Below are 12,136 nucleotides of genomic sequence, written 5' to 3'. Positions count from 1 at the left end.
ATATATATATATATATATATATATATATATATATATATATATATATATATATATAAATAAAGATTTTGTTTGACACAGAGCACAAGCAGAGGGAGAGGGAGAAGCAGGCTCCCCGCTGAGCAGGGAGCCTGACGCAGCTCTGGATCCCAGGACCCATGACTTGAGCCAAAGGCAGATGCCCCTATTCAAAGTTTCTTAAGTCAGAATCCTGAGAAATATTCATGACCCATTTTCTCTCATTTCCTGTATCCAGCCCTCCAATTAGCTGTTGCTTCAAATTTTATCTTCTAGATATTTTCTACTTCTAAACATCAACTCTTCACCACTATTTCCACTACCCTAATCCAAACATTTATTTGTTCGACTACAAAAACCTATCAATCTGCTAGACTCAGAATTTTACTTTTGCTGGATTTTCAATAATGTTTCTATCACACAATCAAGACCATCTTACCAAAACGAAAATGTGTGGGTCACGAACACACCACCTGTTTAAAATGTTGAAATAACTTCCCAATTTTGGGGATGGAGAGAGGATCCCTAACTTGGTCTGTGAGTACCAGTCTCATTGTGCTCCACTCTCTTTTCATTTCACATGCAGATTTCTTCCAAGGAAGATGCTCTTAAATCCGTCTGCCATACTGTCACCACCAACTTTGCCTTCCTAACACTTCATGTTTCAGTTCAAACCTCAGTTCACTGATTCCCACAGATTCTGTCAAAGTAAATTGTTACATAACCATAACCTGTTGTGTTTTTAGTTCACATATATTTTTTTAATATGATGGATACCCATCAACATCCACCTGGACCCAAGAGCTAGAGCGTTAGGGTTATTTTGTTGTTGTTTGTTGCTTTTGCTAACCTGTAGGATCCACCAGAGCAGGAACTTAGCTTTTTGCTCTCTCTTGCATCCTCGAGCTCTGGAACAGTGATTGGTATGTTGAATGTGGTAAATAAATGTTATTTAATGAATGAATGATTGCATGAGAGAAACCACCGAAACCCGCAACAGACAAATCTAAAACGGTCTGATTTAGCCAGTTTTTCATGAAAAAAAAAAATGCAACAAGCTCAATAAACTGAAGTAGCTTGTCCAAGATCACAAAGGTAATCTGTGACAAAACTAGTGCTCCTTATTCTCTTGTTGCAATTTAGCACGCACACTAGAATCTGTGATAAGACATGCGTCATGCTCTGATTTTTCAGCCTTAGATGCATCAAAGGGACAATATATATTGTTTTAACACATTCTGATCTAGTCAGGCTTCCTGAATGTTTAAAAGGGACCAATCCCAGTATGCAATGCAAACAATGAGTTAACAGTCACTTAGAAACCACATGTCCCAGCATGCCATGCTCCCGAGCAATCTCGGAAGTGGCTCCGAGAGACGCCATTGCATTCTGGGAATTGTAGTCTCTTGGGACTGGCCCGCCCCTTGTGCAGCTTCGGCGGCCTGCGTCTGGAGAAAACCCTACCGGGTGGCTTAACCCGACCCAAGCCGGAGCGAGCGGTGCCGCCCTACAACCTTCGCCCCCGGCCCGGCGGCCAGCTCCGCCTCTTCTCGAATCTTTCCCAAGCCCAAGATGGCGGCGGAGGTGGATTTTGGCGACCTAGAGTTGTTCGAGGCTTTTGACCACCCAGAGGAGTCGATTCCGAAGCCCGTTCACACCCGCTTCAAGGACGACGACGGCGACGAGGAGGACGAGAACGGGGCCGGCGACGCGGAGCTGCGGGAGCGGCTTCGGGAGTGCGAGGAAACCATCGAGCAGCTCCGCGCCGAGAATATCCTTCCCGCTCGCTTGGGCCCGGTCACCGGCGTGCGGTGGGCGGCATGTCTGGGAGGGCGCGGGCGGAAATTCCAGGAGGGCCAGAATTCCGAGTAATGTCTCTCTCTCGCCCCGCAGGCGGGCGGAGAATCGCGTGTTCGGCTTGCGTAAGCTGCCCCGGGGCCCGGGCGCACACCTCTCTCCTCCGGGGATCCTTGTCTTGGACACTCGCTCCTCGGCGCCCCCCAAGCTGGGGCTGGTGTTTAGGATTATTTCAGACTGGTCGTAGGCTGGTCACCACTTCCTCTCCTCCTCCCTGAAGTCCTTATCCTATCTCATTTCTTTGCAGCCAAGCTTAAGTTGATGTAGTCATGTTATAGTTCTATCTGTTAGGAGATGGTAGCCAGATAGTCAGACCTTAGGTTAGGTCTGTTTTTTATAGCGGGGCAGGAGCCAGTGGTTTTAGGATGTGGGAGTTGGGAGTTTAAGGATTTGAGGCATGCGGAGAGAAATGGTTAATTGCCTGATTGAAATTGAGGATTCATTTTAAAGTGGTTGGACTTGAAATACCTTCCGTTGCAGAGCTTTAGGAAAAAACGCGCCAAATACGTTTCCGTTTGGCTTAGTTACATGATTACAGCCTCTGTAGCAAGATTTGTTAGTATGGTTATTTACATTCTTAGAGGTGTTTGGTTTTTTTTTTTTTTTAACTATATGCAGATGATTTCGGTTCAGATAGTTTTTCCGTTTAAAATGAAACCCTGAATCATCTTTAAAGGTTTTTGAAGTCTGTTTTTTATTCAGGATGCAGTTTTCCTTTACATTTTAATATGTAAAATTTCAAAATACAGAAAAGTTTAAAGATTGTACGGTGAACATCCATAGATTCTATCCTAGATTCTTGGTCATTAAGTTTGTTTTACTGTATTTACTTTATCACTTATCATGCTGCTCTTTATTTTTCTTTTCGTTTTATTTATTTATTTATTTATTTTTGAGGGGGAGAGCATGCATGAGCAGGGGCAGGAAGGGTGGGCAGAAGGAGAGGGAGGGAGAACCTCAAGCAGGCTCCACGATCATAGGGAGCCCCTTGGGGCTCCCTCTCATGACCCTGAGATCATGACCTGAGCTGAATTCAAGAGTCAGATGCTTAACCAGCTGATCCACCCAGGCGCCCCCATGCTGCTCTTTCTTAAATGAATTGCTGTTTGAGTTTTGATGGGGTACTGTTGTTTGAATAACACTTTTGGTTGAGTCTGTTAGTCTCTTTTGAACTACGTGACCCTGTCTTAGAATATCTGTGTTGGAAGAGGTGAGAAAACTTTTAATTTTTAGGTTTAAATGCCTAGCCCTGCAACAAAACAGAAGCTCAGTTAAGTGTGTCATCTTCAAAATATTTTTAGGTTTTTTTACAGTTTATAATACTCAGACACCGAAAGTAAGAGTGAGTAGTTGAATTTTATGATATTTATGATTCTGTTTATGAGGGCTTATATTCCTTAACAAGTAATAACATCAAGAACTTAAAAGAAAATTGAACATTCTGACTCGACCAAGGTATGAGATATGCAATTACACCATTGTTGTCCTTTATTAATATTTTATATTTAGCTATAATTTCTTTGTAAAAAGAGTAGGACTTTTGTATTGTTTTTATTTGTTCAACGTTATCTGAAGAAATCAGTAATGATCCTTTATTTTTAATTTCTGGTGGTAAAATTTGAATTCTCATAACTATCATTAAACTTTTAATTTATTATTTTGCTGGGGATGTTAACTAGATTTATTGTGGTGATCATTTCACAACATATACAAATGTTGAATCATGATGTTGTATATCTGAATAACTTTTAAACTAACTGGGTAAAAATATTTGTGAAACATATCCAGAAAATTTTGACTTAATGTTCAGAACAGGCAAGTTGCCAACCTAGCTGTTCTTACTCCACAAACATTTCTGGGAAGTTAGAATTAAGATTATAGTTATTACTCTTGGTGTAGATTTATTTACACAGTTAAAATGTGTTCCTAAATAGAAATGATTCGAAATTTCATTTTAGGGAAAGAGAAATTAGTGTGCTTTTAAAGAAAGTACAGTGAGTAGATTTGCATTCAGACATCTGACTTTTAATCTTTTAATACAAATTTATTTAACAGACCACTAAATCTGAAATATTTGTCGAAGTATAAACTTATTATGTGGAATGGTATTATCAAGCTTGCAGATTTTGGGGGGCCGTGATCCAGTGTCACATGCACTTTTTTGTCTCTGGTACCAGCTGAAGTAACCAGCTACACCGGTGACTAAAGGTTTAAAATTTCAGAATTTAGGTGTATTTTGGAAACCTTTTCATGCCCTACCTTTCTTCCTCTATGTGAGCACACTTTGTGGATCTAAACTCATTTGTGGTTAGATATTAAATGTATTGAATATAACTGGGATTCCTCAAAAATCATAATTTTTTGATATTTAAAGATACTAGATAAGCACACTTCCTAATAGAGTTGATAATTTAAACAAATACTCCATTACAGAGGGGTTATAATTACTCGAGTTTGAATGATAGCGTCATAGGCTTTACCAGTACATGAGTAGGCATTAGTATCCTAAAAAAGGAATAAATAAAATTTTTCTTTTTAGAATTAGTGCTCTTCATGTTGTCAGACTGATAAAGCATTGTACAGAAGATTTAGAAACAAAAAGAAATAAAATTATATAGGTAAAATTTGTACGCCCAGCCTCTTGGTTTAATCCTTACTTTTGGAACTGTCATGATCAGAAGTTCTTTCCTTTTTGTCCAATAAGCATTTTTAATTTTATATTATGAAAAATTTCAAATCTATGGAAAATGAATAGTACAATTAATACACATTTTCATCAGTTAAATTTAACAGTTAATATTTTGCCATATTTCCTTTTCATCCCATATGCACATTTTACCCTAAATATTTCAGCATGTAACTTAAAAAAAAAATTTTTTTTTTAATTTATTCATTTGACAGCCAGCCAGTGAGAGAGGGGACACAAGCAGGGGGAGTGGGAGAGGAAGAAGCAGGCTCCCAGCAGAGCAGGGAGCCTGATGTGGGACTTGATCCCAGGACACTGGGATCATGACCTGAACCGAAGGCAGACACTTAACGCCTGACCCAGGCACCCCTCAGCATGTAACTTTTTTTTTTTTAAAGATTTTATTTATTTATTTGACAGAGATAGAGACAGCCAGCGAGAGAGGGAACACAGCAGGGGGAGTGGGAGAGGAAGAAGCAGGCTTCCAGCGGAGGAGCCTGATGGGGGCTTGATCCCGGAATGCCTGGGATCACGCCCTGAGCCAAAGGCAGACGCTTAACGAATGAGCCACCCAGGTGCCCCTCAGCATGTAACTTTTTTAAAAACAAGACTTTGTCGTGCGTAATCACAAGACTACTATCACAATAACTGGCATGATTTTCTTAAAAACATTCCCAGCAGCTCAGTCCAGATTCAGATTTCCCCAACTGAATGTCTTTATAGGTGATTGCTCAAATTGGACTCTAGTTAAGGACCATACAATTGCATGTGGTTTTTAAAAACATCATGTATTTTTTTTTTAAGATTTATTTATTTTAGCGAGTGAGTGAGAGAGCGCGCGCGCATGCGCGCAGGAGGGAGGGGCAAAGAAAGTCCTAAGCAGATTCCACACTGAGTGACTCAGTGCCTAGCCCTTCGCTAGGCTTGATTCCCAGAACCCTGAGATCATGACCTGAGCCAAAACCAAGAGTTGGTCGCTTAACCAACTATCCCACCCAGCCCGCCCCCCCCGAAATCATGTGGGTTTTTTTTAAAGATTTTATTTATTCATTTGAGGGAGAGAGAGAGCATGCACTTGAGAGTGAGTTTGAGGGGAGGAGCAGAGGGAGAAGGAGGGAGAGAATCTCAGGCCGACTCTGCGCTCAGCATGGAGCCCGACAAGGGGCCGATCCCATTGCCCTGAAATAGTGACCTGAAATCAAGCCTTGGATGCTTAACTGACTGAGCCACCCAGGTGCCCCAGAACATCATGTCTTTTTAAAAAGAGAAGTTTGTGCAAATTCAAACAAATTTCTGAAGGTCTCCGTATTTTACTTTTGTTTCTTGATGCGAGCAATTCCAAATACAGACTGCCTGATTTCACCTCCTGTGCAGGGAAAGGAATAGGAGGCAGATGGGGAGGGGAGGAATCTAAGACTCAGCTGGTCCAGGTTCCCACCAGGATATTGTACAGTTTGGGGGGCCACATTCTACTTTTTTTTTTTTTTCGTTTTTAAAGATTTTATTTATTTATTTGTCAGAGAACAAGCAGAGGGAGCGGCAGTCCAAAGGAGAAGCAGGCTCCCTACTGAGCAAGGAGCCCGATGCGGGGCTCAATCCCAAGAACCCGGGATCACGACCCGAGCCGGAGGCAGACGCCGAACCACTGTGCCACCCAGGCGTCCTATACTTTTTTTTTTTTCTTTTTTGGCAGTATTTGAAAATCAAATCCAGGAACAATATACTTTTTTTTTTTTTAAAGATTTTATTTATTCATTTGACAGAGCACACAAGCAAGGGGAGCAGCAGGCAGAGGGAGAAGCAGGCTCCCCGCAGAGCAGGGAGCCCAATGTGTGGCTCAGTCCCAGGACCCTGGGATCATGACCTGAGCCGAAGACAGACATTTAACCAACTGAACCACCCAGGCGCCCCAACAATATACTTTTTATATCTCTGCTTTAGTATCTGGGATTTGAAATAGTGGAATGTGCAGTGGCCTCTAAGAGGCTGTCCATTTAAAGTGTTTCATTTTCCTATATATTCCTAATCTAAATTTACTCTGATTCTTTTAGAAATATATTGTTGTAACCTGCTGGTTTATCCAGACCCTCCCTTCCCCCAGTCGGTAAAGAAACTAGCCATTAGATAAGGAATTTTTTTGGTTGAAAACTGAAAGATTAACTATAGTTTTAAGTTTTTTGAAATATTTTTAGAAATAGGTAAGGGATACCTCTGTAAAACCATTAAAGTAGGTAAAATTTCATGAAAACTTAGATTTTTTTTTGAGAAAACGAGTTCTTGTTGGTTCTTAATCTTATTTGTAAACTATTCTATGATCTTTGGTACTTAGTAATTACAAGAGTTATGTGTTTATACAAACATTTATGAGTTTTACTTCAATATATTCTAAGAATATGTTTTAACTTCTGTTTTAGTGGAATATTGGTGAACAATACTAAGTTAGATGGACCTTTATTACAGATTCTATTTATGAACAATGTTATTTCAAAGTAAGTAATTTTCCCTTTTCTACGTAAATGAGTTAATGTGTTTATGAAACAATGTCTTCTATAAGTATGCGGTTTTCATTTGTCCTTATTCCATCTTTATTCTTTTACTTAAAATTTAGAGAATCATGATTAAGATCAAGGACATTAGCGTCTATAAACCTGAATTTGAATCTGGGCCCATACTTTCTACGTATGTGAATCTGGGCAGGTCACAAACCTATCTGCATATCAGTTTCCTCACTGGAAAACAGGATACTAAGAATAACTACTTCTTAGGTAGCTAAATGAGCACCTGTAATAGCCTCTCATAAACATAACAGCCGCCACCGCAACAGTAGGTAATGTTAGTCGGTTCTCCCCCAAAATCAGGTAACTGAGTTTACCCTGCTTGCTGTCTTCAAAGCTTACCCACATGATTTTGTGTGTGTGTGAGAATTAGACCTTTGCAAGCCTTCCAGCATGCTTGGGTCTAGGGCGACTCAGTGCATTCCTTGCTAGAATGTCCTGAAATGGTTTGAGGCTTTGCCCTGTCCCTGCCTCGGAGCATGGTCATAGACATTTCAGGCAGTTGGCTGCCCCTCTCTTGGCTCACTGAATCTATTGTTATCTCAGGTGCTACGCAAGGTAAAGAAGGTAACAGGACCCATATATAGAGTGTTAGCTGCGTGGCAGGCCCATTACCTACTTTCTCTCAGCCCAGGTGGAACCCGAGGCTCTGAGGCCTGGGGACGCCGGATGGTGCGTGTGGCAGTAGCAAGGTGCTGGGCACAGCTGGGCACTAGCATTGTTGTCACTATCGGATTTGAATCAGCGTCTACTCTAGCTCGTGGCAGCCGCATTTCTGCACCGTATATCTGCCATTTTGCCTGCAGAAGTCTTAGGATGTCAGAGCTAAAGAGACCTGGAAGATCAAGTCTGGTGAAGAGCGAGTTGGCTGCGCCCCTGCAGCCTAACCTGGTCTCCTTCGGCACCGCCTGAACTGAGTGTTAACGAAAATACGATGAATGCGGTTCTTGACCTGGAAAGCTGGAGAAAGTAGACCTCCGTAGTTGGGCTACTTCATTTTAGGTTTCTGTCACATTTTGGTTTTATTTTGTTCCAGTTTAACATTTATATAGGAGTTTCCATAGATGTGCGTAGGGAGTCTCTGGGAGGAAGATAAGGAAGAATGGCTGGGTTGTGTTTGTGTTGCACAGCCAGGAAGGAAGCTTTTCATTACGTAACCCGTTCACACTTTTGGATTTTGAACCATGTTTTACGTGGATTATGTATTCAGAATTTAAATATGTAAAATTTATAAATAAAATCCGTCTATTCTCAGCACAAATGTTTGCCACTGTTACATGCCAAACACTGAGTTAGATTTTCGTAATCATTTTGTTAACTCGGCAACAATGTATATTTTTTCCTAAGAAATAGGTTCCTGAGTATTATAGTCAGTGATTTGATAAACCTCTGAGAAACAAGAGAACAGAATTTACTCCTGACGTCTTCTAATAATGCGTAAGATTTCAGTTTATTCAGTGTTTACTCTGGGTTCTAACTGTTGTGTCCTCCTCTCATGCAGGCAATATCATCAAGAAATAGAGGAATTTGTATCAAATTTAGTAAAAAGATTTGAGGAACAGCAGAAAAATGATGTGGAAAAGACTTCCTTTAATCTTTTGCCCCAGGTATTTCAAACGTAGGAGACTTTAATAGGTTATGCTCTTCATTGCCAATTATTAGGCCACAGGAAGCCTCTTGGTATCAAAATGAAAGTGATTAAGTGGAACCACTGTGTCCTACACTTGAAACTAATGTAACATTGTATGTCAACTACAACTTAAAACAAAAAAACCCAAGATTGTTAAGATTGTCTGTTCACCTCCCATCCTTCAGCTGGGCATCCTTCACTGGTCTGATCAGTGCAGCCTCAAGGGGTCCTTGTGCTTCGTGGCTCCTTCTCTGAGGGGAGTTGTTTTCAGACCTGGCTTCACTCAGAATTAGTCCTTTTTTCCCCCATTTCCTCATGTGGACACATGGTTTGGGGCAGAAAATTAATTTTAAGCCAGAAAAAAAAAAATTGTGTTTCTGGAGTTTATAAAAGATGAATTCTTTTTCTCTAAAACCAACAGGCTTGCGTGCCATCCTTTTTTTCCCCTTCTCCTTGTTGGGAAAAAATCAATAGTATGCCCAAAGAAATCTGAGAAATTTCACTATGTGACTATTAGAGCATGAATTTATATTTTAAAAAATCAGAATTGTGATTTCAGGCCTGTTTTTTAAATTTCAAATTAAGGTAAGTAGAGTCCTTCAAATAAGGATTGTTAGCTGTTTATCCTTAGGTTGGAGAACAGTGTGTTCTGATTAATTAAATTTTCATCATGTTTAGTTTTCATGCATCATAAGCAATTTTTAAAGATTCAAGAAACAAAACACATTTAACAATAAAAACCATACTTTAATATTACCTAATTTTGATTCAGGGAGCACTTCAAAATTTTATAGTGTGAGGTCTATTGAGAGTTATATTATCCATATTAACTAGTAATGTAGAATCACATATTTTTTAATCTTTCTAGTTATCTGACTTCAAGATAAAGTCTGCTTTGCCAGTTTAAGCATTGAGAGTTTAACTATTTAATTCATTAAATTTAATGCATGAATTAGTATTCGCTAACACGGAAGCATAGTGTATACTAAGGCTTCAGAAGGTGCTCTCTTCTGTATCTTTTATAAAATTTTTAAATTTTCCTGCTTGTGAAATTTATTTCGTAAACATTTCTAGCTTCCAAATTTACCCTGATGATGACAACAATGAATCAAAAACTTGATATACCTTAGTGGCGTGTATTAGAAAATAAAGGGGTGTATGTAAATTTCTAATACTTGAAATGCGAGGTTGTTAAACACTGGTGACTTTCTGTAACCCTTGTTTTTCTTTGCGTTAGCCATCCAGTGTTGTGCTGGAAGAGGACCACAAAGTAGAAGAATCCTGTGCCATTAAAAACAACAAGGAAGCTTTTAGTGTAAGTGTGGACATTTTAGTTTCGAATTCTGCAGATAACGTGTTTCCTATCCTGTGTCATTGGGGTGGCATTGAGATGATAAGGTGGTATAGCCAGGTGGCCTCAAATGATCCCCATCCTTTCATGAAATTCGTTATAAACAATAGGGTAGACTTCAGCCTCTAATTCGTATAGTTTGCTTTTTAATAACTACTGCATACACAATGGACATACTTCGGAGGACTTTATTTTTGTCCTGACAAACCTCCTTTCACTGCCCTTAACGTGGATGACGACGTGGCACGCGTGCATGTTGCACTTACAGACGGCTGCAGCCGAGGGGATGGATAAGTAACTAATGTACCAGATGGCAGATAGGAGATGAAAAATGTTGACAAGCTCCAATGGTGGGTGAAAAATAGAAGCAGCATAACAGGGATGAGCCTACATTTAGGCCTTTCTGTACCTATGTGGAATCTCACTGTGTCAGTGCAGTGGAGTGGTGTGATTTTGCGACTTAGAGTTTTTTTTTTAAGAACATGATGTAATCCTGGATTCCGTTCAAGGCAGACTAGTTTTCATGTTTAGGGAGTATTGTGCCCCATTGATAGACCACAGTCTTGAAGACGTGGGGCTGCTGGGGTGATGAAGAGCCCCAGCATTGCTGAAGAGATTGACAGAGGGTATCACATCTCTGCAAATGTAATAAAGGCTGTTAGTTGCAAAAGGTGTCATTTTAAATCACTCTGTAATGCCAGGTGGCAGAACCAGGACCAGTGACTGGATAGAGTACAAACAGGCACATTGCAAGTCAACTTTTAGTGCAGATTTCTATCTGAGATGTGAAAATGAAGTGGTAGGTCTCATGGGAAAAAAAAAGAAAATTCCATGTCACTGTAAAAAGTCAAAGACTGAAATGCTGTCGAGGTTCTTTAAAAAAAGAATTTGAACTATATAATTTTTCATGTCCCATCTAACTCTGAGGTTCTGGGGTTTAGAGTGGTACCTGCCTGGAAAGTAGGAATTTTATGTATTATTCATTTAGTCCTTTAATAAAGAGTAATAAATATTTACCAAATGCTCCCTTGTGCCAGGTACCCTTTTGGATTCCAGAGATACAGCAATGAAAAAGAAGGTCAAAGTCTCTGCTCTAGTTGAATTACATTCTAGTGGGGGGAGGCAGAGCTCTAAAGAAAATAAATCAGCATAAGGAGTTAGAGGGTAGCCATGGGGCATTTGGCTTGTATGGTGAGTAGATGGTGACAGCCTCTCCTAGCCGAGCCCTGGATCAATTGAGGGAGCGAGCGGCATTGCAGTTTGAGTGAAGAGTACTCCAGGCGGTAGAAAAAGTGAGTGGAAAGCCCTGGGGCAGGAGCAGACACTTAGAGTTGTTCACTATGTATCAAGTGCTGTTGTAAGCTCTTTACAGTTACTGCTCATGAAGGTACTATTATTATTCTCCTTTCAGGTGGGCAGAAACAGACTTGGAAAGTTAAGTAACTTGCCATTCGTCCCTTAGCTAGTCAGGAACAAAGCCAGGGTTTGAATCCAGGCCTTCTGACCCTGGAACATAAGCTCTAGATCTTTATGTTGCCTTATAAGCCATGGTAAAGGCTTTGGGTTTTACTGAGTGAGATGAGATGTCATTGGAGGCTTTTAAGTAGAAATGTGACATGATACGACTTGAATTTTTAAAAGAACTGGCTTCTCTGTGGAGGAGACTCTGTAGCTGGTTTGCATGTGGAAGCTGGAAGCCAGTGAGAAACTTACTGTAGGATCTCAGGGAAGATCGCAGGTTAGTCTAGAGAGCCAGTGGTGGAGGGGAGAAGTGGTTCGAACCTGGATATACCTTGAAAATAGAACTGATCAAGTGTGTTGATGAGTCGGATGTGTAGAACACGAAAGTGAGAGAGTAGTCCGAATGACTCAGGTATTTGGCGTGAGCAGCTGGAAGAATGTCCTTGCCTTCTCTGTGATGGGAAAAACTGGCGGGAGGAGCGGGTTTGGAGGGGAATGGGAATCCAGTTCAGTTTTAAGTAGGTGAATTTGAGATTCCTGTTAGTGTCCAGGAGAGCTGTCAGTTGGCACTTGAATATACA

The 12,136-nt window shown here is 40.5% G+C and overlaps 1 protein-coding gene and 1 non-coding gene across 4 annotated transcripts in view; both read left to right on the top strand.

Annotated features, from left to right (window-relative positions):
- The first annotated feature begins 1,454 nt into the window (after nt 1-1,454).
- The window catches only part of ZCCHC8 (zinc finger CCHC-type containing 8), a 28,761-nt gene continuing 18,079 nt past the window's right edge, over nt 1,455-12,136 (top strand). Inside the window, exons 1-5 of one of the 3 annotated variants that reach the window (XM_057305939.1) lie at nt 1,455-1,788; nt 3,287-3,327; nt 6,973-7,047; nt 8,615-8,720; nt 9,981-10,058. In XM_057305939.1, coding sequence (XP_057161922.1) covers nt 1,588-1,788; nt 3,287-3,327; nt 6,973-7,047; nt 8,615-8,720; nt 9,981-10,058 — 501 coding nt within the window. In that variant the 5' untranslated portion in view covers nt 1,455-1,587. Of the gene's footprint in view, nt 1,789-3,286; nt 3,328-6,972; nt 7,048-8,614; nt 8,721-9,980; nt 10,059-12,136 lie in introns of those variants that run through there. The other 2 variants (XM_057305940.1, XM_026514804.4) reach the window with 2 other exon arrangements.
- Nucleotides 7,491-7,617, top strand: LOC113267126 (small nucleolar RNA SNORA9). Its single transcript, XR_003320603.1, has one exon. It is a non-coding gene; the product is annotated as a small nucleolar RNA SNORA9 (small nucleolar RNA).

Source organism: Ursus arctos, unplaced genomic scaffold, assembly GCF_023065955.2.
Source record: "Ursus arctos isolate Adak ecotype North America unplaced genomic scaffold, UrsArc2.0 scaffold_34, whole genome shotgun sequence".
Classification (NCBI taxonomy): Eukaryota; Metazoa; Chordata; class Mammalia; order Carnivora; family Ursidae; genus Ursus; species Ursus arctos.
The sequence above is the reverse complement of the archived record's forward strand: the minus strand, read 5'-3'. Positions and strand labels throughout refer to the sequence as shown.